General features: G+C 41.7%; 1 protein-coding gene across 1 annotated transcript in view; it reads right to left on the bottom strand.

The window, feature by feature from the left end:
* Nucleotides 1-25,681, bottom strand: part of ZNF81 (zinc finger protein 81) — a 163,560-nt gene that overhangs the window by 32,647 nt on the left and 105,232 nt on the right. The window contains exons 3-4 of the mRNA XM_053579668.1: nucleotides 12,584-12,710; nucleotides 2,160-2,255 (exon numbers count right to left, since the gene is read on the bottom strand). Of these exons, the coding sequence (XP_053435643.1) occupies nucleotides 2,160-2,255; nucleotides 12,584-12,710 (223 nt within the window). The remainder of the gene's footprint in view (nucleotides 1-2,159; nucleotides 2,256-12,583; nucleotides 12,711-25,681) is intronic.

Genomic DNA, 25,681 nt, shown 5'->3' with positions numbered 1-25,681 from the left:
TCCTCCTGCTTTAGCCTCCTGAGTAGCTGGGACTACAGGTGCCCACCATGGCGCCCAGCTAGTTTTTCTATTTTTAGTAGAGATGGGGTCTTGTTCTTGCACAGGTTACTCTTGAACTAGTGAGCTCAAGCAATCCTCCTGCCTCAGCCTCCCACAGTGCTAAGATTATAGGTGTGAGCCACTGCACCAACTTTCTGTATTCTTGATGTTCTGGATCTGGGGCTTAACCGATCCTGGAAAGATTGCCCCTCTAAGGGATAGCTAATTCCTAGAGATTGCAAATAACTTGACTTCGAGCATGCCTTTCCTATTTAAACCGATTAATACACAGCCCCTACCCACAACTACCGCCTTTATTGAGCTCTCACAGGTTGAACCACTATCCCCCTGCTCTTAAACCTGCCTAGCCTGTATATACTGCTTTATCCATTCCTTCCCACAAAATCACAATGAAGGCTCTGATCAGTGCTTTCCCCTCACTCCTACCTCCTGACTGATCCTGATGCTTTCCATGTGGCCCTAAAGAATGTGGTATGCCCTATTCATTCTTAGAAACTGTAAATAACAAACTATCTTTTCAATAGCAGTTGTCTGCTGATCTGTTGGCTTCAGCATACCTGAATAATAATAACACCTACCTTTTAAAATAGATAGAAAAACATATTAATTGAATGGAAAAGAGAGCCCCCAAACAGGCTCATATATATAAAGTCAATTGATTTTGATAAACATGCCAAGGAAATCCAATAGGAAAAAGAAAGTCTCTTCAACAAATATTTCTGGAATAACTAGATATTAGTATTAAAAAATGGAACATCAATCCTTCTATTAGATAAAAAATGAATCATAGAGCTAAACTGAAAATGCTAAAATGACAAAACTTATTTTAAAAATGAGAAAATATTTGTGACCTTGCAATAGGCAAAGATTTCTTAAACATATAAGAAAAAGTACTGACAATAAAAAAGATGATAAATTAAGCTTCATCAAAATTAAATGTTTGTTCTTTGATAGGCACCAGTAAGAAAATGAAATTGCAAGCCACAGATTAGAAGAAAATATTAGCAATATATATATATACACACACATATATGGCAAGGGAATTGTATCCAGCAAATATATTAAAGCTTAATAACAAGAAGACAAATGACCCGATAAAATATGAAAATGATATGTAAGCACATCATTACTCTCATCAAAGGAAGGCAATTTAAAATCACAATGAGATAACATTACACAATCAGTCTAACAGCAAAAATTAAAGCGACTGATGATAATTGGCATTGGTAACGATGTGGAACAACAGTAATTTTCTTTTTTTTTTGTAGAGAAAGAGTCTCACCTTATCGCCCTCAGTAGAGTGCCATGGTGTCACACAGCTCACAGCAACCTCCAAATCCTTGGGCTTAGGCAATTCTCTAGACTCAGCCTCCCAAGTAGCTCGGACTACAGGCGCCCGCCACAACGCCCGGCTATTTTTTTGTTGTTGTTGTTGCAGTTTGGCCGGGGCTGGGTTTGAACCCGCCACCCTCGGCATATGGGGCCGGCGCCCTACCCGCTGAGCCACAGGCGCCGCCCGGAACAACAGTAATTTTCATGTATTACTGTTAGGAATGTAAGATGGTAAGACGTAATTACCTAATTAGGGTAGTTTGGCAATTTCATATAAAGGTAAGTATATACTTATTACATGACCCAGCAAATTCAATCCTAGGTTTTTACTCAAGATAAATGTAAACAGATGTTCACACAAAGACATACCAGGATATTCATTCCAACTTTATTTTTAATAGGTAAATATCCACTTATCCATCAATAGGTGTATAGATTTAATAAATTGCAATATATTCATATCATGAAGTACTATTCAGCATCCAAAGGAAAAAACTAGTGATGTACCCAATAACATGAATGAATTGCAAAATCATTATGCTGAGTGAATGGCATCAGATTCAAAGTGTACACACAGTATGATCCATTTATATGAAACCCTAATAAAGACAAGTCTAATGTGTAGTGATAAAAAGCAAGTCAGTTGTTTCCTGGGGTCAAATTGGTGATGAGTATTGACACAAGGGGCTTGACAAAGCATTCTCTGTGATGGAATGTTATATATCATTACTTCCACGTCCCCACCCCCCTGGGTCACATTCACTCACCTGAACCACTCTGGTGTGGGGCTCCCTCCTCCAACATCCATGGCTCTTCTCCTTGCTCCAACTTGAAAATGACCTCTGGTTTGGGAACTTCAAACCCTATTAAAAGGACATGATAGAGAATTGGGACCAGCTAATTTCTTTGTATTTGTTTTTTGGGAAAACAAATTTCATTGAGGACATAATAATATTCACAGAGGTGAAAAGGAACTGAAGAATCTCAGACAGATCAAGGAAGATACCATTGCATACCTCAGATGCCCCCAAAGTCTCAGCAGCTAAGAATGCAAACACCCTCACAGAGGTGTTGTATTAGTTATTGCTACTGCAACAAAGTACCAAAAACTGGGTGGCTTCAAACAACACCATTTTATTGTCTCACATTTGTAGAGGCTAGTAGTCTGAAAGCAAGGTATCAGCAGGGCCACACTCTCTCTGCCAGATCTGGGATAGAGTTCCCTGGCTTGAAAGGCACTCCAGTGACATAGCCACCTTCTCCTTGGGTCCTCACATTGTATTCCCTTTATATATACTTGTGGAACCATCACCCTAATCTTTTCCTTCATCTTTACATGGCATCCTCCCTCTGTGCATGTCTCTGGGTCCAAATTGACACTTTCTATATGGATAGGAGTCATATTAAATTAGAGTCTACCCTAATGACCTCATTTTAGCTTGATTACTTCTATAAAGACTATTTCCAACTAAGGTCACATTCTGATGTACTAGGGGTTAGGATTTCCACACAGCTTTTGGGGAAGACACAATTCAACTCAAAAGAGTCTACCCTTTATCCCCTCAAAATTCAGGTCCTTCACACACACAAAATATATTCACTCAGTATCAAGTCAAAAATCACATCTAACTAAACATTTTCAACCAAATGTCTCAAATCTCATCATCTAAATCATCCAAATCAGTTAGGGGTGAGACTTGGGGTATGAGTCATCCTGGGTAAAAATTCCTCTCCATCTGTGAATCTGTGAAATCAGACAAGTTATCTGCTTCCAAAATATAACGGTGGGACAGGCATAGGATAGATATGTCCATTCTGAAAGGGAGAAATCAGCATAAAAAAAAGATCATGGGTCCTAAATAAGAAAATACAGCAGGGATTGGTGGGATTACACCAGCGGTGCATCTTACAAGGGTACATGTGAAACTTGGTAAACGGTCTGTGAAGCTAGTGAATGATGCCCCATGATCATATCAATGTACACAGCTATGATTTAATATATATAAAAAAAAAGAAAATATAGCAGGGAAAATTTCATTAGATTTTAAGTCTTGACAATAATCTTCATTGGCTCTAAGTTCTGTCCTCTGAACCCACAAGAGTGGTGGTGCTGTCCTATCAGCCCTGCGCTAGGAAAGATATCCCTCATTATTACCCCTAGTGCTGTACTAGCAAAAATTTTGCTTCCCATACCTGTAACCTTATGCTTCACTACTCTAGAGGTCTTAATTCCAAAGGGAAGAATGAATCATATCAAAAATACACTGGGACCAAGGTCATTCCTATAATCCAGAGGCCAAGGGAGGAGGATTGCTTGAGCCAGGAGTTTGAGATCAGCCTGAACAAGAGCAAGGCCCCATCTCTACAAAAAATAGAAAAATTAGCCAAGTGTAGTGGTACACACATGTAGTTCCATGTAGCTACTCAAGAGGCTGAGGCAGAGGGATCTCTAGAGCCCAGCAGTTTGAGGTTGCTGTGATGAAGGCACCGCACTGTAGCCAGGGTAACAGAACTAGACCCTGTCACACACACACACACACACACACACACACACAAGTACACTGATGGCAAAGCTAGAATTTGCTTTTCTGTCCACTGAAATGACAAAGTTTTCTTGGATTATTGGTCTGCTCTTAGTAGAAGATTGTAAAAGTTTTTCCTTACCTTTTAAGTAATCTGCCTAGGAAATAGGATTTTGTGTATTATAAGAATAATTTCCTATACTAATCTTTATTGTGTCCTTGACTAAGATATCTAAGACTTTCCACTTTTAAAATAATTAATTCTTTTCATTTCTGATAACTTCATTTTCTCCAAATCAAATCTTCCACAAAATCGTGATCTTGGGCAGCACCTATGGCTCAGTAGGTAGGGCGCCAGCCCCATGTACTAAGGGTGGCGGTTCGAACCCTGTTCCAGCCAGCTAAAACAGCAGTGGCAACTGCAACAAAAATAGCTGGGTGTTGTGGGGGGTACCTGTTGTCCCAGCACCTCGGGAGGCTGAAGCAAGAGAATCACCCTAGCCCAAAGAGCTGGAGGTTGCTATGAGCTGTGACACCACAGCACTCTACTGAGGGAGACAAAGTTGAGACTCTGTCTCTTAAAAAAAAAAAATCGTGATCTCAAATTGACCTTGAGCTTTTTCAGAGAACCCCTGGAAAATCTCAAAGCTTGTTTTTTTTACCTTATAAAAAGGGAAATGTTAAAACTATTTTCGGGCCAAATGTGGTGGCTCATGCCTATAGTCCCAGCACTTTGGGAGACAAAGGGAAGAGGACCATTTGAGGCCAGGAGTTTGAGACCAGCCTGGACAACATGGCAAGACCATAACTCTACAAAAAATAAAAAAAATTAGCTAGTCATGGTGGCACAGACCTGTAATCCTAACTACTTAGGAAGCTGAGGTAGGAGGATTGCGTACCACCACACTCTACCCTGAGCAAGAGAACAATTCCCTTTCTTTAAACAACTAATTTTAAAATGAAAAGTAAATTAAATTTTAAAAACCTTAGTTTATTTGATATGTTTAATTGCATGAAAAGGCACTGTCTAATAGGAAGGGACACTTAATTTTACTTGGGTTACATTTGTGTAGGTAAATATGTAAGTTTTTCAAAAATTATACAAAGCTCATAGAAATCTGTCATTTCTATCAGCCCTCATTGTCTGTGGTTAAGTTCTCATATAATGTTATCAGTCATAATTCTGATTATTATTTTAAAATGTTGATGCCACGAAAATAAAGTTTCTTGTCAAATGAACTTCTCATCAGATGTTTGACGATGGCCATTTTAACTTATCATTCATAGATAAATTTTTATTTTATTCTAATTTGTCTCTGAATGTGTTTTCAATAAGCCACAGGTTAGAATTCTTCATGATGGCATCACTTGAATAACTTTGTGACCTTACCAGTGGACTGAGTAAGGATTTCAATGGAGAAGCTGATGGGTTCATAAAACGGCTAACCCAAGTTAAAGCAGATTAAGAATTACTTACTTATTTATTAGGGGCTGAATGAACTGACAAAGGATGATAGAGGGTTTTGTTTGGAACAGTGTTCATTGTTTAATGTTCTGTTTTCCAGACATAAGGAATTTCTTTTCCTTTTCTCCTAAGCTCCCTTTACTATCCTTTTATAAACAGAAATGAAACATTTATCTTTTCTCTCTGCCTGATCCCTCCAGAATTCAGAAAATCTTATTTGAGTGCTCTTATTTTCATAGCAATATAATTATTGGCATATGTTCAGTAAGAATCTGTTCTGCTTCTAACAGGTCATAATTGGAAACACTGGTTATATAACCAAGACTTGACTGGGATGTCATATTTTCAGACATGACCAGATGGTTTTAAGAAACTAAGATTGACTTTATGGAGCCAATACTTATAAAGAAACTGGCCCGGGACCTGGCTTATAGGGTTCTCAGCCTTACAGATGAGTAAGAAAGGTCACTTTCTGCTGGCCCAGGAATGCTGGAGTATCTTGGGGTCTGCAAGAAGAGAGGAATTCATCTGAATCTCAAGAGAAGAGGAATCTGAAGTCTGGTGGTTGAGCTTCTAGCCTCAAGAGGTTTTTAAAAGTCTATAATTCTCAAGGCTGGGTGCAGTGGTTCACATCTGTAATCCTAGCACTCTGGAAGGCAGAGGCAGGTAGATTGCTTGAGCTCAGGAGTTTGAGAGCAGCCTGAGCAAGAGTGAGACCCTGTCTCTACTGAAATAGAAAAATTAGCCAGGTGTTGTGGCAGGCACCTGTAGGCCCAGCCACATGGGAGGCTGAGGCAAGAAGACTGCTTGACTCCAAGAGTTTGAGGTTGCTATGAGCTATGACTCCATGCACTCTACCTAGGCCAACAAAGTGAGACTCTGTCTCAAAAAATAAAAATAAAATAAAATAAAACAAAATAAATAAAATAAAAGTCTAAGATTCCTTACCAAAAGTTCTAGCAAAGCAAACTCCAAAAGGCCTATGCAGTCAATTATCATTCTTGCTCCACTTACATAAATAATCAGGCAAATCTAATGAGACCAGACTTACTTTGTAAACAAGAATAATCTCATATTGGTTATCTTTGAACAAAGAAAAAGGGGTTACCGTGAAGAGAAATTTTGTTTTTCAATGGAATGCTATAGCACACCCTTGTGGATTACAACCTGTAAACTACATTAGATCAATTCTAGTTTCCTCTAATATCTGGCTATAACTCTCAAAACTAACATTTCCAATTTTTCTCCCACTCTCTTGACTTGGCATCTTTGAGAACTAAGCTGCCTTTCCTGATGCCCTATAAGCTAAAGCTGGATTTGATATAAACTTCAAAGAAATCAGCACAAGTGATCATATACAACCTTCATTCCTGCTTCCATAAGCCAATCAGAAGGTGCACAGGAACACCTGATGCCATCAGCAGCGATTCAAACTGTAAACCAGGAAATCCGGTTTGCTGCTGCCATCCTCTCTCTACCATCTAAAGATGCTTTGACCCCAGCATCTACAACAGTGGTTCTCGACCTTCCTAGTGTCATGACCCATTATACAGTTCCTCATGTTGTGGTGACCCCCAACCATAAAATTATTTTTGTTGCTACTTCATAACTGTAATTTTGCTACTGTTATAAATCGTAATGTAAATATCTGATATGCAGGATAACCCCTGTAAAAGGGTCGTTCGACACCCAAAGGGGTTGTGACACACAGGTTGAGAACCACTGATCTACAATCTTCTTGACTGGCTGCTCTCTGGATTCAAAAATGAAGTTTCCAAGTATTAATCTTTGTTTTTCTTTTCTTTTCATAGAAATCCCATTCATTAAATGTCTGTTTGCCAGAAACATCCAGCAAATGTCCTCCACTACCAAGTCTCAGCAGATGGTTCAACTGATCCATAATGAACAAAAGGTGACTGAATGAGAAACAGACTTACATTGTTCAAAGGAAAGAACAGTGTTTCTTCTTTTCTTAAACAAGAGGAGGAACAAAATAAAGAGGCTTTCCTAGCCCAAGCTTTAGTCAAGTTCTTCTGAATCCTCTTCCCAACTAGGACTCCAGCTTTGCATTGCCCAATTTTATCAAGAATTCTGTTAAATCAATTCAGCCAGATCCCTCAACCTTGGCATTGATCCCTCTCAATATCTGATCAGGTTCCTCATCCTGAACCAGCCCTCAGGTGATGTCTGACTCCTCTGGCCTGTCTTTAGCAGGAATCCTGTTAAGTCAGTTTAGCCAGAATCCTCCCTTAGCCCACTGTTCCTCTCAGTCATTTTCTAGTCACTGATCCCCACCCTTCCCCTTGGCTGTAGATTCCCACTTGTTCATGTTGTATTTGGAATTGAGCCCAGTTCTACACCAAAGTCTCTGTTCCCCTACTCTAAAAGTTTTAGATAAAATATGCTTTTATAGTTTTAACTACTATCAAGCTTTGGTTTTCTTTGACACAGGAATGAAGGTTTGGGTCTCACCACCAGGTAAAGAACTACATGTATGACCAGCTAAGGTGCTTGCTGAGAGAGTGGAAGAAGAAATTCTGCCTAAGACAGCTGCATAAAAACCTTGCCTCAGTTTTCTGCTGGACAGCCTCCATAATTGGGTGATTCAATTCCTTAAAATCAATATCTCTCTTCCTCTCTCTCTCTTGATTATGACTACATAAATAGATATCTCCTATATCCTATTGGTTCCATTCCTCTAGAGAATCCTAATACAGATTTTGATGCCAAGAGTGGTTCTAGATGAACAGAATCTGAAGTGTGAGTTTTCTGAACTGCTTCTGGGATTTCTGTAATTGATCCTCTAAGTAGAATAGATTTCAAGACACTAATAACTCTATTTCCAATAGTAAAGAGAGCACTGGCTTGAACAGAGCTATGGTGTTGACTAATCACAGTATTCCTAGAAGTTAAATAGATAGAAAGCCTCCTAAATTCTTACTTGATCTGTAAAATCAGAAAACTTCCAGGTTAACTGAATGGAAGTCTAACTCAAATCATAAAAGCAGAGAACCATGCCCCCTCATTCAATTCCCAGATTTGAGCCAGCTTACAGACCCAGAACCCCTTGAATGAAGGGATGTCAGGTCCTCTTGACAATAGACCATGGTATGCTACCAAAAATTTATACTGATAATCTGTTTCCCAGCCTTCCCCAAAGGGACCTATGGCCTTTTATCAGATAATTGTGCTTTAGGAAAAAGGAAATAATCAGACATTTGGGGACTTAATGGATACTGGCTCTGAGCTGACACTAATTCTAGGAGACCCAAAACACTACTGTGAGTCACCAGAGTAGAAATTTACGGAAATGAAGTGATTAATGGAGTTTTACCTCAGGTCCATCTCACAGTAGGGCCAGTGGGTCCCTGAACCCAATCTGCGCTTACTTCCCCAGCTCCTGAATATGAATTTGGAACAGGCATACTCAGCAGCTGGCAGAATTCCCATATTAATTCCCTGACCTATAGAAAGAGGGCTATTATAGTGGGAAAGGACAAGTAGAAGTTACTAGACCTACCTTCACCTAGGAAAATATATAAACCCAAAGAAACACCAAATTCCTGGAGAGATGGAAGAGACCAGTGCCACCATCAGGGACTTGAAGGATGCAGGGGGTGTGGATTCCCTCCACATCCCCATTAAACTTGCCTATCTGGCCTGTGCAGAAAACAGATGGGTTCTGAAGAATGACAACAGATTATCAGAAGCGTAACCAGGGTGTCACTCTAATTGCAGTTGCTCTTCTAGAAGTGGTTTCACTGCTTGAACAAATTAACACATTCCCTAGTACTTGGTATGTTTTTTTTTTTTTTTTTTGTGGTACCATTGCTTACACCTTCACTGTTCTACCTCAGGGGTATACAATTCTTCGGCCATGGGTCAGAATTCAGTCTTCAGGGAGCCATCACTGTCTTCCCCTTCCACAAGATATCACACTGGTCCAAGTCATTAAGGATACTGCGCTGTATGGACCTAGTGAACAAGAAATAGCAACTACTCTAGACTATGGGCAAGACATTTACATATCAGAGGGTGGGAAATAAATCTGACAAAAACATAAGGGCCTTCCACCACAGGGAGATTTCTAGAGGCCCAGTGGTATGAGACATATCAAGCTCTCCCTTCTAAGATGAAGGATAAGTTTCTATATTTGTCCTTTCCTAAAAGCAAAAGAGAGATACCCCTCTGAACCTCTTTGTACTTCAGAAGCAACACATTCCTCCATTGGGTGTACTACTCTGGCCCATTTACAAAGTGATCCCCAAAACAGCCAGTTTTCCATGGGGTGCAGAACAAGAGAGTGTCTTGCAACAAGTCCAGGCTGCTGTCTACACTGCTCTGGCACTTGGGCCATTTGATCCAGCCCACCACTTCACTGGTGCTTGAAGTGCCAACAGCAGACAGAGATGCTGTTTGGAGCCTTCACCAGTCCTCTCCAGGTGACCTACAGCACAAATCATTAGGATGTGGGAGCAAAGCCCTGTCATCTTCTATAGATAACTACTCTCCTTTTGGGAAAGACCTTTAGGCTGCCGTTGGGCCTGAGTTTACTCACCTGCTAAATTTAAGCATATTAGTTAGTAGAAGAGAAGAAACTTAAAAAGGGTTCCCTCAGTAACAGCAAGTGAACAGGGCTGAATCTCTGCCCCACAGTGGGGCACCAAAAAGGTAGCATACAAAAGACCTGCTCCCCAGTGCTGCTCATGGCTGAAGTCCTAATTGAGGCCCAGCCTGTGGATGGTGTTAGCAGCTCCTGGTACACTAGGCCTGGGCATTATTGGAGTCGTGTTGCTTGAGATTGTAGCCCAAAGTGGGTGGCAAACTCCATCTCAGGCTAAATGCCAGCACAAATTGACAGTTAACAAGTACCATAAGGAGAGCTGAAAAGAATTTTAAAAGAGACAGTTCAAGAGTATATGAAACTGGCCCAGCACCTGCAGCACAGTGGGTATGGCGCCAGCCACATACACCGAGGGTGGTGGGTTCAAACCTGGCCTGGGCCAGCTAAACAACAATGACATCTGCAACAAAAAATAGCCAGGTGTTGTGGCGGGCACCTATAGTCCCAGCTACCTGGGAGGCTGAGGCAAAAGAATCACTTAAACCCAAGAGTTTGAAGTTGCTGTGAGCTGTGATGCCACAGCACTGTACCGAGGGTGACATAGTGAGACTCTGTCTCAAAAAAGAGTATATGAAACTGTTAACAGGTATAACCTCAGATCAGACATGGCAACCTCATATCTTTGGCCCTGGGAGGTAGCACTGGCCCCTCAACTCTGGAAACAAAAAGATAGCCCTGCCTTCCAAAACTCAGGAGGCAGTGGCTCCCCCATCTCCCCAGGCTGTGTCCTCAGGGACTCAGGTAACAGCTGCAGCCATACTGGCCTCTGAACCACCCTTGAAGTCATTCTTGCCTTTTCTTGAAGGATAACTCATGTTCACAATCAAATAGCCTTACCATCCCATTTCCCGTCTTATAGAATCCCAGAAGTCAGCTTGGCGCCTGTACTCAGTGGTTAGGGCGCCGGCCACATACACCAGGGCTGGCAGTTTCAAACTCAGCCAGGGCCTGCTAAATAACAATGACAACTGCAACAACAACAACAACTCCCAGCTACTTGGGAGGCTGAGGCAAGAGAATTGCTTAAGCCCAAGAGTTTGAGGTTGCTGTGAGCTGTGACACCATAGCACTCTATCCAAGGTGACATAGTGAGACTTTGTCTCAAAAAAAAAAAAAAAAACTGTGGCACCTGTGGCTCAAGGAGTAGGGTGCCAGTCCCATATACTAGAGGTGGCGGGTTCAAACCTGGCCCTGGCCAAAAATTGCAAAAAAAAAAAAAAAAGAATTCCAGAAGTCTAACCACCTTCCTTCATTCTCTTCTATCTCCATCTCCTTCAGCCAACCTGGAAGGGTTTCTACTGAGACATTTGATTCAAGCCATAATGATACACCTAATCTTTTTAGCAATCAGGTGTCCAGACACACACTTGATGTTCCACACCCTTGATGTCCTTCCCAGAGTACACTTTGTCAACTTTTGCACTATAGGTAGGATGAGAGTTTTCCAAACCTTCAAGTTCTAGTACCTTTGTTCTCCCTCTCACATTTTACTATAAGCAACAAGGAGAAACCCAGCTGTGCTTTCAAACACTGCTTAGAAATCTCCTCTGCCAGGCCAGGTGCAGTGGCTCACACCTGTAATTCTAGCACTCTGGAAGGCCCAGGCAGGTGAACCTCTGAGCTCACAGGTTCAAGAGCAGCCTGAGCAAGAGCGAGACCCCGTCTCCAAAAATAGCCGGCCCTGTGGCAGGCATTTGTAGTCCCATCTGCTTGAGAGGCTGAGGCAAGAGGATTGCTCAAGCCCAAGACTTTGACATTGCTATGAGCTATGATGTCACAGTACTTTACCCAGGGTAACAGAGTGAGATTCTGTCTCAAAAAAAAAAAAAAAAAAATCTCCCCAGCTAAAAATTCAAATTTGTCAGTTACAAGATCTACATTCCACTCAACAGAATACAATTCAACCACATTCTCTGGTAGCTTATAACAAGGATCGCTTTTCCTCCAGTTTACAATAATATGCTCCTAATTTCTATCTGAGACCTCAAAGCATATCAAAATGCAGCCTCTACCTATTACCCAATTCCAAGGCCTACTTTCATGTTTCTTTAGATGTTTGTCACAGCAACACCCCATTTCCAAGTATAGAAATCTATATTAGCTTTCTAGGTCTTCTGTAACAAAGTACCGTAAATTGGGAATCTTAGAATGCCAAAAATGTATTGTCTCACAGTTCTGGAGGTCAGAACTCCAAAACCAAGGAGTCAACAGGACCATGCTCTCTTTGAAAGTACCAGGGAAGGAACTATTCCAGGACTCTCTGATAGTTTCTTGGTGGCCTTAGGTGTTTTTTGACTTACAGATGAATCAGACATATCACATGCCATCTCTTCCCTCTGTGTCTTCACATTGTCTTCCATCTCTGTGTGTGTGTCTGTATCCAAAATTCCCCTTTTCGCAAGGACACAATTTATATTGGATTAAGGCTCACCCTAATGACCCTGTTTTAGCTTGGTTACTTCCAAATAAGGTCACATTCTTAGGTACATATAGGGGCCAGGACTTTAACATACTTTATTTGAAGGACACAACTGAACCCATAACAGACTCCTCACTGCTTCACAGGATGGCTGTGCTTACCCACTGAGAGTAGGTGGCTGTAGTTCTCCAGCATTACATCCTGGTATAGGCGTCTTTGAGTAGAGTCTAGCTGCTGCCACTCCTCCTGGCTGAAGTCCACAGTCACATCCTCAAATGACACTGGTACCTGTAACAAAAGAATCCTGTTCAAGGCAACATATTCAACACTAGAGGATGGAAGAAGACAGATAGGAAGTTGTTTTTAATTATTTTTAATCATAATATACCATATGGTATACCTATTTAATATCTAGTTTTACACATCTATTTATCTATATATAATGCTATGCAGAGGCCAGGTATAGTGGCTCACACCTGTAATCCTAGCACTCTGGGAGGCCAAGGTGAGTGGATAGCTTAAGTTCATGGGTTCGAGACCAGCCTGAGCAAAAAGTGAGACCCCATCTCTACTAAAAATAGAAAAACTGAAGCAAGAGGATTGCTTAAGCCTAAGAGTTGGAGGTTGCTGTGAGCTATGATGCCACAGCACTCTACCCAGGGTAACAGCTTGAGATTCTATATCAAATAAATAAATAACAAAAAAATAATGATATGCAGAATATAAATGCTAATCATAAATTTCTGCTATTCATTACATATGACACCTAGTCTTTCATTTTAAAAAATAATTTTATATAGGATTTGACCTTGATCCTATTTTATTTGCTCAATTTTATTGAAAATTTGGGTTCTATAACTTTTAAAAGGAAGCATGTATATCGTCCCCCCATTTTTAACTTCATATAATGCCTTCTAACATTGATTCCATTTACTCTTTAAAAATGCAGCCATTTTCTCTTGATGCCTTTTTATGATCATTTCTAATTTAATTCCATGGTGGTCACAAAATATACTCTGTATGATTTCAACATATGGTCTACCAGTCCAGGTGCAGTGGCTTATGCTTGTAATCCTAGCACTCTGAGAGGCTGAGGCAGAAGGATCCCTTGAGCTTAGGAATTTGAGACCAGCCTGAGCAACAGTGAAAGCCTATCTCTACTAAATAAATAAATAAATAAAAAATAAAAAGAAGGAAGGAGGGAGGGAGGAAGGAAGGAAAATTAATTGGATATTGGGGCAGGTTCTTTTAGTCCCAGCTATTCAGCAGGCTGAGGCAAGAGGATGGTTTGAGCCCAGGAGTTTAAGGTTGCTGCTGGGCAACAGTGAGACTCTGTCTCAAACAAACAACATATGATCTATCTAAGAGAATGGTCCATATTTTCCTGAAAAGAATGTATATTTGACTGTTGGTGAGTATAATATTCTATAATATATAAATCAAATTGGTTGAGTGTTCCTGACATTTCTTATTGCCTCACCAAATTGTTTTCCACTTGTTCATTCACATATTTGTCAAACTTTGGTAAAAACTGACAAGATGTTAGTTTATATGACTTTGAAAAGAACCTAGAATATCCAAAAGCAAGAAAAAGTATGCAGAATATATACTACCTAATGTTAAGATTTAAATAAAACTATAGTAATTCTGATTGTAAGGACAGACAGATATATCATTGCAATGGGAGAGAGTCCAGAAATGTAACCACACATATGTGAACAACTGTTTTTTGACAAAGATGTCAATGAGTTTCAATGGCAGGAGGAAAGTGTTTTCAACAAATTGTTCTAGAAGAAATGGGTATTACTTCTGGGGAAAGAATAAACCTTGACTCATACCTCACATTGTATACAAAAATTAGCAAAATTAAGTTTCATTTCTTTTTTATTTTTATTTTTTGAGACAGAGTCTCACTCTTTCACAGTGGGTAGAGTGCTGAAGCATCATAGCTCACAGCAAACTCAAACTCCTGGGCTTGAGTGATCTTCTTGTTTCAGCCTCCCAAGTAGCTGGGACTACCAGCGCCGGCCACAACACCTGGTTAGTTTTTTAATTTTTAGTAGAGACTGGGTCTGCTCTTGCTCAGGCTGATCTCAAACTCCTGAGCTCAGACAATCCACCTGCCTCGGCCTCCCTGAGTGCGAGGATTGCATGATGTCAGCCACTAGGCCTGGCTCGAAATTAAGTTTCAGTTTGACTGCATTATATTTATTAGACCAACCCTCATACAGAGAACAACTATAAATTCTGAACAAAATATAAAAAATAACTATCTGAAGATGCTAAAGAGCAACTCAAATCAGGCATCTACTGGAGGAAAACTGATACTAGGAAGAAGGGATGGCACTTCAACTTGTGAACAGGCTTAGCTGGTGCCATGCAGGGTAACATAATTCCAATAGAATGCCATAAAGTTTTTTTTTTTTTTTTGAGACAGAGTCTCATTATGTTGTACTTGGTAGAGTGCTGTGGCATCACAGCTCACAGCAACCTCAAACTCCTGGGCTCAAGTGATTCTCCTGCCTCAACCTCCTGAGTGGCTGGGACTACAGGAGCCTGCCACAACGCCCAGCTACTTTTTCTTTTGGTTGCAGTTGTCATTGTTGTTTAGCAGGACCCGGCTGGGCTCAAACCCACCACCAGCTTCGGTGTATGTGGCCAGTGCCCTACTTATTGAGCTATGGGCGCCAAGCTAAGCCATTAAGTCTTATTTGACTTGAAGAATCAAAGGAGAGTTTGAGTCATCACTACCACTGGAAACTCAGGATGCGGGGGATCCAGAAAGAGATCTAGAGAAAGAAAGGTGCTTAAATTCTATGAATGAACGCTGCCCAGATCTTTGGTTGAACACTTAAAGGAACTGAAATTTGAGCTAACCCATACCAACCATAATTTCTAGTTTGAGTCAAACCAAGTTAAATCCTCACTATCCAGGAAAAGAAATCAGCAATATTAAAACATATCAAATATCTCTACAATATATGTTTCATAACCAAGATACAATCCAAAATAACTCAACATGGAAAGAGACAGAAAGGTGTGAAGAGACTGACAAAAGGTTCAAGATAAAATGCAATCTGAGACTAACATAAGGTGATCTAGATGCTAGAATTAGCAGGAATTAATTTTAAGCTAGTTATTTATAATTATGCTCAAGAACATAAAAAAAAAGAACACAGAGAAAAAATATGTTCAAAAATGAATGGAAAAAATAGGATAGTTTCAAATGAGAAATGTAAACTATAAAAAATAGGGCTAGGTATGGTGGCTCACACCTGTAATCCTCACTCTCTGGGAGGCTGAGGCAGGTGGATTGCATGAGCTCAGGAGTTGAAGACCAGCCAGAGCAAGGGTGAGACACAATCTCTACTAAAAACAGAAAAACTAACTGAGCATAGTGGTATATACCTCTAGTTCTAGCTGCTCAGGAGGCTGATGCAAGAGGATTGCTTAAGCCCAAGAGTTTGAGGTTGCTGTGGACTACAAGGGTGCCATGGCACTCAACCTATGGTTACAGAGTAAGACCCTGTCTTTAAAAGAAAAAAAAAACTATAAAAAATAACCATCTGAAAAATTGTGAACTGAAAAATACAATCTGAAACTAAAAAATTCTCTGGATAGGCTTAACATAAGAATGGAGATAACAGAAGAAAGAGGTAATGAACTTAAAGACAGACCAACAGAAATTAGGCAATTTGAAAGGTAGAGAGAAAAAAATGAAAATAAAAATGAACAGATTCTCGGGGATGGTGGTGTGGTTTGAATGTTTGTGTCCTCGCTAAAATTCATGTTGAAATTTAATTTCCAATGCAACAGTCTTGAGAGGTATAACCTTTGGGAGGTGATTAGGTCATGAGGGCTCTACTCTCATGAAAGGATTTGTGCTCCTATAAAAAGGCTGGAGGGGGCTTGGCGCCCGTAGCACAGTGGTTATGGCGCCAGCCACATACACCAAGGCTGGCAGGTTTGAATCCGGCCTTGGCCAGCTAAAACAACAAATGACAACTGCAACAAAAAATAGCCAGGGATTGTGGCAGGTGCCTGTAGTCCTAGCCACTGGGAGGCTGAGGCAAGACAATCGCTTAAGTCCAAGAGTCTGAGGTTGCTGTAAGCTGTGATGCGACAGCACTCTACCGAGGGTGACAAACTGAGACTCTGTCTCAAAAAAGGGGGAGGGGGCTGGAGGGAACTAGCTAGGCTCCTTCCTTTTTGCCCTTCCATCTTTTCCACCATTCAAAGACACAGCATTAGTCCCCTCTGGAGAGGACAGCAACAGACGCCATCTCGGAAGCAGAGAACATCCCTCACCATACACCAGATCTGCTGGTTGCCTTGATCTTAGACTTCCCAGTCTCCAGAACTGTGAGAAATAAATTTCTATTATTTATAAATTACCTAGTCTTTGGTATTTTGTTACAAAGCACAAACAGACTAAGACAGATAAGTCAAAACAGATTAATTTTACATCCATGTAATTTGAGACCTGGAAGGAGAGCAGAAAAGGGCAGAAAACATATGTTTAAAAATAATGGTCAGAAACCCCCCAAATTAGGTGAAAGACATACATTTGTAGATTTAAGAAGTTTGGCAAATCCACAGAAAACCGTACCTAGGACACATCATAGGTAAACTGTTGAAAATCAAAAAAGAAAAGATTTTGGAAGCAGCCAGAGCAACAAAAAACAAAAACACACTGAAACACTACATACAGGGATTAGTGATTCAAGTGACTGCTTACTACTCAACAGAAGAAATGAAGGCCAAAAGATAGTTGAATGGTATTTTTTTTAATTGAAGAAAATAAAATATTATCTGTCTGGAGAAATGTTAAGAGTTCTTTGAATAGGTCTCAAGGCCTAAAAACAGTTCTTTTTTTTTTTTTTGAGACAGAGTCTCAAGCTGTTGCCCTGGGTAGAGTGCTGTGGCATCACAGCTCACAGCAACCTCCAACTCTGGGGCTCAAGTGATTCTCCTGCCTCCACCTTCCAAGTAGCTGGGACTACAGGCACCCACCACAACGCCTGGCTATTTTTTGGTTGCAGCCGTCATTGTTGTTTGGTAGGCCCGGGTTGGATTTGAACCCACCAGCTCAGGTGTATGTGGCTGGCGCCTTAGCCACTTGAGCCACAGGTGCTGAGCCCAAAAAACAATTCTTCACAGTTTTTGACTCCAGTTTCTTTGTTCTTAGCCCCAACATCTGAGTCGTACTTCCTTTTTCATGAATGCCAGCAGAAGCATCTTGCTTGACCTGGCTCCTGCTAGAAGAATTTTAGAGGTGTAAACATCTTCTTTTCATTTTGTATTGTTTGCATCCATTTCAGTCCAAGGTGGTAGTGTTGCGCTTACATGGTTTACCCTAAAATTATTGATTTTCTGTGAATCTCATTGGGGTTACTCCATTAGACAAAAGCTGCACCCAGAGATCTCTTCACAATAAGCCTTTCTCTACCTTAGACCACTGAGGCCTGAAGGATAATACTCTTCAGCTTCCTAGAGGCCCCACTGTTTGAGAAGATCTGTGAGGCACCTTTAATCTCTTTGAAGGGGCTTTTGTGTACCTGAATACTCTGATCCTCTGATCTTTCTGACATCTTAAAGCAGTGGTTCTCAACCCACAGGAACTGTATTAAAGGGCCGCGGCATTAGGAAGGTTGAGAACCACTGTCTTAAAGGGTTGTATAGTCACATCCTTTGCACTGTATCTCTAGATCACATTTTCCTCATGGTACTGCAAAGCCATTTCTTAATTTTAGCATCTTGTACTATCTGGAGAGGCTAATAATTTTCAAAACCATCAAGTCCTGGATCCTCTGTATTTAATAGTCCTTTCTTTAATTTATTTGTTTCCTTTCACATTTTGCTATAAACAGCCAAAGGAAGTCAGGCACTTTCAACATTTTACTTGGAAATATTAGATCACCAAGTTCATTTTCACATTAACTGCAGATGACAGTGTTGCTAAGTTTTCTGTCACTCTATATCAAGGATCCTCCATTTTCCAAAACATGTTCTCAATTTCCTTTTGAGCCCTCCTTGGCAGCATACACCAAGTCTGAATTTCTACCAACAGTGTGTTTAATCAATTTAGAATTTTTCAAACATGCTCCTTAAATTCTTTTCCAGCCTCTACCTACTTCTCAGTTCATTTGTTTATTTATTTAATTTATTGAAAGAGTTTCACTCTGGTGCCCTGGGTAGAGTGTGTGGCATCATAGCTCACAGCAACCTCAGAAAGATTTTGGAAGCAGTCAGAAAAACAAAACTCAAACCTCAAACTCTTGGGCTCAAGAGATTCTCTTGCCTCAGCCTCCCAAATAGCTGGAACTACAAGCACCTGCCATAACACCCAACTTGTTTTTCTATTTTTACTAGAAACAGGGTTTCACTCTTGCTCAGGCCGGTCTCAAACTCCTGAGCCAGGCAATCCATCTGCCTCAGCCTCCCAGAGTGCTTGAATTACAGGCATGAGCCACTGCACCCACTTCCACTTCCCAGTTTGAAGGACACTTTCTTATTTTCAGGCTGTTCCACTCTCAGTACCAAAATCTATGTTAATTATCTATCTTATACATAACAAATTACCCTAAAACATAGTGATTTCAAACAACATCTATTATTTCATAGTTTCTGTGGGTCAGGAATCTAGATGCAAATCCAGGTGTTAATCAGACGGGTCCTCTTCCTCACGGACTGTCAAGAGGCTACTATAATCAAGGCTTGGCTGAGGCTACATTCATCTTGAAAATTGGGGAAAGATCCTCTTCCAAACTCACTCAAAGTGATCACCAGTAAGATTCTGTTTCTTGTGGCTGTTGTCTTAATGACTCAGTTTTTCACTTGCTGCTGGCCAGAGACAGCCCTCAGTTCCTTTCCAGGTGAGGGTCTACATAGGGTAGCTCACACCATGGCAGCTTGTTTCATTAGAACAAGCAAACCAGGAAAGCCAGGGAGAGTGCACCACACCAGCAAGACAGAAGTTATAATCTCTTATAACCTGACCTCAGAAAGGCCATCTCAACACTTTTGCCACATTCTATTGATTAGAAGAAGCAAGTCACTAGGTCCAGCACACACAAAGGGGAGTGGAGTACACAGGATGTGAATATTGAGCAGTGGATCACTGAAAGCCATTTTAGAAGGCTTCTTACTATAACATATCAAAATCTGTGAGAGGCAGATAAAAAACAAATTATAAGAAAATTTACAACTCTAGAAAAGTCTAAAATTAATCTCCTAAAATTTAGCCTCAATGAGCTAGAAAGTGAAGGATGAAAGAAACCTAAAGGAAGTAAAAGAGAGAAACTAGTAAAGACCAAAAATTAATGAAATAGCGAAGAAGACACAGGAAAAAAATAAAAAAAAAATTAACTCAATCTGGATTATAGACCTCAACATAAAAGCTAAAACTAACAATGCCATAGAAGGAAACATAAGAGAATGTCTTTGCAATCTAGAAGTAAGTATGGATTGCTTGACACAGTACATAAAGCAAAACCATAACAGAAAGTTTTGATAAACTAGACCTTATCAAAATTAAAACTTCTGGGTGGCACCTATGGCTCAGTGAGTAGGTACCAGCCCCATATACTGAGGGTAGCAGGTTCGAACCCAGCCCCAGCCAAACTGCAACAAGAAATAGCTGGGCATTGTGGCGGGCACCTATAGTCCCAGCTACTTGGGAGGCTGAGGCAAGAGAATCGCCTGAGCCCAAGAGCTGGAGGTTGCTGTGAGCTGTGACGCCACAGCACTCTACCGAGGGTGATAAAGTGAGACTCTGTCTCTAAAAGCAAACAAACAAAAAAAAAAACACTTCTGCTCATCAAAAGAAGCTACTGAGAAAATGAAAAGTCAAGCCACAGACTGGAAGAAAATATTTATGATACATATACAAAACACCCATATTAAGGATGTAGAAAGGGCTCAGTGTCCATAGCACAGTGGTTAAAGCATCAGCCACGTACTCCGGGGCTGGTGGGTTCGAACATGGCCCAGGCCAGCTAAACAACAATGATAACTACACAAAAGAATATCCGGGTATTGTGGCGTACGCCTGTAGTCTCAGTTACTTGACTGAGGCAAGAGAATTGCTTAAAACCAAGAGTTTGAAGTTGCTGTGAGCTGTGAGCCATGGCACAGGGCAACACAGTGACACTCTGTCTCAAAAGAAAAAAAAAAAAAGAATGTAAAAAGAACTATAAAGTAACAAGTAAAAGATATGTAACCCAGAATTCAAAAGGACAAAATAGTTGAATAGCCACCAAAAAGATAGACAAATGGGCAAAAAATTACATGAAAAGATGTTCAACATCATTTGTTGTAAGAGAAATGCAATTTAAACTATACTGCAATAGCACTATACAACTCAGTAGAAATGCTATAATTAAAAAGAAACTAAAAAATTGCTGATGGAAATGCAAAACTGAACCATCCTTTTGGAAATCTGTTTGGCAGTTTCTAATAAAGTTAAACATGCAACTACCCTATAGTCTAGCAATTCCATTTCTTGGCAGTTGCTATAAAGAAATGAAAATATATATCCTCAGAAAACTCCTATAGGAATTATCCACAGCAGGTACAGGCATGATAACCGAAAGCTAGAAACATTCCAAATGTTCACCAACACATGAATATCCAAACAAATCATGATGTGGGCATACTACAGAACACTCAACAATAAAAAAGGAAAGAACTAATGATAGATACAGCTACTTGGGAGGATAAGGCAAGAGAATCGCTTAAGCCCAAGAAGCTGCTGTGAGCTGTGACAACATGGCACTCTAACCAGGGCAACATAGTGACACTTTGTCTCAAAATAAAAAAAAAAAAAAGGAGAGGGAGACAAGATGGCGGACTGAAGCCAGCTTTCAACAGAGGCTCCCGTCCAGAAGGAGAGTTAAGGGACAGGAATTTAGTAAGTATCCTGGTGGACTTGAGCCACACCAAGAGAGAAGGTTGAAGAACGCACATCAACACCGCTGAAGCAAGCTGTGATCACAAGGACACAAACAAAAGGTACAAAATCCACCACCAAGCAGACGGGAGTCCCCCTCCCCCATGAGACTGGCTCAAGAGCCCCACAATTAAACAAACGGGCAGAAATTAAAGGCCCTCCCACTACACTCCACGGGAGAGACCTTCTAAAAACTGGACCTACCTCCCCTACTGGGGTGCCGTGGCGTTCTCCTGCCGGGCATAAAACTGAATAAAACTTTAAAAATCCTTTGCCAGCAACCCTGAATCCCCAACACTCCCCTCCCGCCCACTGAGGTCTGGAGGCCTGTCCCCCAGGAGTTCGGATTCTTGAGTGATTTCTCAAGGGGAGTGGACAGTCCCCGAGTTGCGACTGGTCAGCATTGACTCTGAGGCACGCGAGTGAGGAGAGGGCACTGGGCTGAGGGGGAGTCATGCCTCGGCAGCACTTCCCTGTGGTGTGGTGCAGCAGCCATCCCCGTGCATCAATACGGCCAGGCATAAAACTGAATGAAACTCTAGCTTCCCCCCCACTCTCACTCGGGGTCTGGAGGCCTGTCCCCCAGGAGTTCAGATCCTTGGGTGATTTCTCGAGGGGAGCGCACAGTGCCCGAGCCGCGACTGGTCAGCGCTGACTCTGAGACATGCGAGCGAGGAGAGGGCACCGGGCTGAGGGGGAGTCACGCCTCCGCGGCACTTCCCTGCAGTGCGGTGCAGCAGCCCTCCCCGGGCAACATTACCGCCGGGCACAAAACTGAATAAAACTCTAGCTTCCCCGCTGAGCGCCCCTACTCTCACTCGGGGTCTGGAGGCCTATCCCCCAGGAGTTCGGATCCTTGGGTGATTTCTCGAGGGGAGTGCACAGTGCCCGAGCTGCGTCAGGTCAGCGCTGACTCTGAGACACGTGAGTGAGGAGAGGGCACTCTGCTGAGGGGAAATCAAGCCTTGGTGGCACTTCCCTGCAGTGCGGTGCAGCAGCCCGCAACAATACGGCTGGGCATAAAACTGAATGAAACTCTAGCTTCCCCCCGACTCCCACTCGGGGTTTGGGGGCCTGTCCCCCAAGAGTTCAGATTCTTGGGGGATCTCTCAAGGGGTGTGGACCCAGCATAAACTGCGGCTGCTCAGTGCTGACTCTGGGGCGCGAGACAGAGGAGAAAAGGGTCGGCTGAGTGCCCACACCAGAGCGGCAGTTCCCTGGAGGCAGAGCAACAGCCATTTTTTCTTTAATGGCAGAACAGCTCACTTCTGGATATTCTGAGGCCACACCCCCTGTCTCCCTGGGCAACCAGAGGAGGCCACCGGTGAGCGGGGGATTTCCTGACACTGCTCACAAACCCGGGAAGCTTCCAGGGCGGGGCCCACCCAGAGAGGTGATCCGACGCAAACCTTCAGCAGCAAAGACGTTTGAACTCAGAACAGCCCATCTTCTGTAGGCAGTTTGGGCAGGAACAGAGACAGAACCCCGCAAAGTTGTCTGTTCTGTTCTGTTCTGTTAACAGCATCCATCAGGGACGGGGCTAAGCCTGAGTGAACACCTCCTTCCCATCACCTGCATCAAGCACTCAAAGATGTCAGGCCCCATCTCCTCCTGCTAGATAGCGGCAGTCTGCGGGGGCCTGGCAGACTTCCTTGCAATTCAGGCAGGTGCAAACACCTGGAGTGTCTGTTCACTGCAGGCAACTGGGTTAGCCATCTGCAGATATACCAGTGACTGGGTCCGACGGAGGGGCAAAGCGGGGAAGGAGACGTCAACCTTCCCAGACTGCTCTGTTTGCTGGGTGGCTCCTCCTGACTCCACACTGCACTGGGATGAGCCGTGTCAGAGGAGTCATCAGGCCCCTGTGATCCAGTTCCCAGAGACCTCTTGAACTCTCCCACCGGAGACAGGTGCCGATTGAGACAGTTGATTTCGACCTTTTGAACTGGGCTAATAGACTGAGGACTTTTCAGGCGGTGCCCTGGGTGTGCGGTTGTAGGAAGGTTTGATTCTCCTTTTCCAAATGGGGCCAGAGGGGGGCAGGCGGGGTGACTTAATTGCTGATTTTTCCACACAGCTGAGACTTCAAGCCAGAGTAGAAGTTGCAATAGGATCGAACAGAAACCAGCTGAAAACAAGACAGAACCACTTAGCTCCACCACACAAGACAGGGCCCCAGAATCTCAGGCCACAACACTGTATGGGCCCTTGATAAAGCCCCAGGGGAAAAATCAAAGGGAGTGAAATAACTATGGGGCGGAATCAGCGGAAAACCTCTGGTAACATGAATAACCAGAATAGCTCAACCCCCCCCAAGAAAAGATACGGCAGATGTGATTGAAGATCCCATTCATAAACAACTGGCTGAGATGTCAGAAATCGAATTCAGAATTTGGATTGCAGACAAGATTAATAAAATGGAATTAGGAATTCGAGGAGAAATTCAAAAGCTGTCTCAAGAATTTAACGAATTTAAAGACAAAACCACCAAAGACTTAGACACACTGAAGCAAGAACTTACAGCCCTCAAAGATATGAAAAATACAGTAGAATCCCTCAGCAATAGAATGGAGCAAGCAGAAGAAAGGATTTCTGACATTGAAGATAAAGTCTTTGAACGCTCCCAATCTCTCAAAGAGGAAGAGAAATGGAGAGCAAAAATGGATCACTCACTCAGAGAGCTCTCAGATAATTTGAAAAAAAGCAATATACGAATTATTGGGATTTCTGAGAATGATGAAGTGGCCTCGAAGGGCACAGAGGCCCTTCTGCATGAAATTATGAAAGAAAATTTTCCAGACATGCCTAGAGAATCTGAAATTCAGATAGCAGACAGCTTCAGAACCCCAGCATGATTCAACCCCAATAAGTCATCCCCCAGACATATCATAATTAGCTTCACTAAAGTTAACATGAAAGAGAAGATTCTCAAAGCAGCCCGGCGAAAGAAAACTATTACGTACAAAGGTAAGAATATTAGAATAACTGCAGATCTATCTGCTGAAACTTTTCAAGCAAGAAGAGAGTGGTCATCAACTTTTAATCTCCTAAAGCAAAATAACTTTCAACCCAGGATCTTGTATCCAGCTAAACTGAGTTTCATCTATGATGGAGAAATTAAATACTTCAATGACATTCATATGTTGAAAAAATTTGCCATAAGTAAACCAGCTCTTCAGGATGTTCTCAGACCTATCCTCCACAATGACCAACCCAATCCTATACCACAAAAGTAAACTCACTCAGAAACTTCGGATCAAACTCCAACTTCCACACTGGAAAAGGATTAAAAATGTCCACTGGACCTTTGAAAAACTCGATACCCAAAATTCCACCAGACTTATCAATACTCTCCATCAATGTGAATGGCTTAAACTGTCCTATAAAGAGGCATAGGTTAGCTGAATGGATACAAAAACTCAAGCCAGATATTTGTTGCATACAAAAGTCACATCTTAACATAAAAGACAAATACAGACTCAGGGTGAAAGGATGGTCATCCATATTTCAGGCAAATGGTAATCAGAGAAAAGCAGGTGTTGCAATTTTATTTGCAGATACAGTAGGCTTTAAACCATCAAAAGTAAGGAAGGACAAGAATGGTCACTTCATATTTGTTAAGGGTAATACTCAACATGATGAGATCTCAATTATTAATATCTATGCACCCAACCAGAATGCACCTCAATTTATAAGAGAAACTCTAACAGACATGAGTAACTTGATTTCCTCCAGCTCCATAATCGTCGGAGATTTCAACACTCCTTTGGCAGTGTTGGATCGATCCTCCAGCAAGAAGCTGAGCAAAGAAATCTTAGATTTAAACCTAACCATTCAATATTTAGATTTAGCAGACATCTACAGAACATTTCATCCCAACAAAACTGAATACACATACTTCTCATCAGCCCACGGAACTTACTCCAAAATTGACCACATTTTAGGTCACAAGTCTAACCTCAGTAAATTTAAAGGAATAGAAATTATTCCATGCATCTTCTTGGACCATCATGGAATAAAACTTGAATTGAGTAACAACAGGAATCTGCATACTCATACAAAAACATGGAAGTTAAATAACCTTATGCTAGATGATAGCTGGGTCAGAGATGAGATTAAGAAAGAAATCGCCAATTTTTGGGAACAAAACGACAATGAAGACACAAACTATCAGAACCTCTGGGACACCGCAAAGGCAGTTCTAAGAGGGAAATTTATAGCACTGCAAGCCTTCCTCAAGAGAACGGAAAGAGAGGAAGTTAACAACTTAATGGGACATCTCAAGCAACTGGAAAAGGAAGAACATTCC

Source organism: Nycticebus coucang, chromosome X (assembly GCF_027406575.1).
Source record: "Nycticebus coucang isolate mNycCou1 chromosome X, mNycCou1.pri, whole genome shotgun sequence".
NCBI lineage: Eukaryota > Metazoa > Chordata > Mammalia > Primates > Lorisidae > Nycticebus > Nycticebus coucang.
Note: the sequence above shows the minus strand (reverse complement) of the source record. Positions and strands in the feature narration are given on the sequence as shown.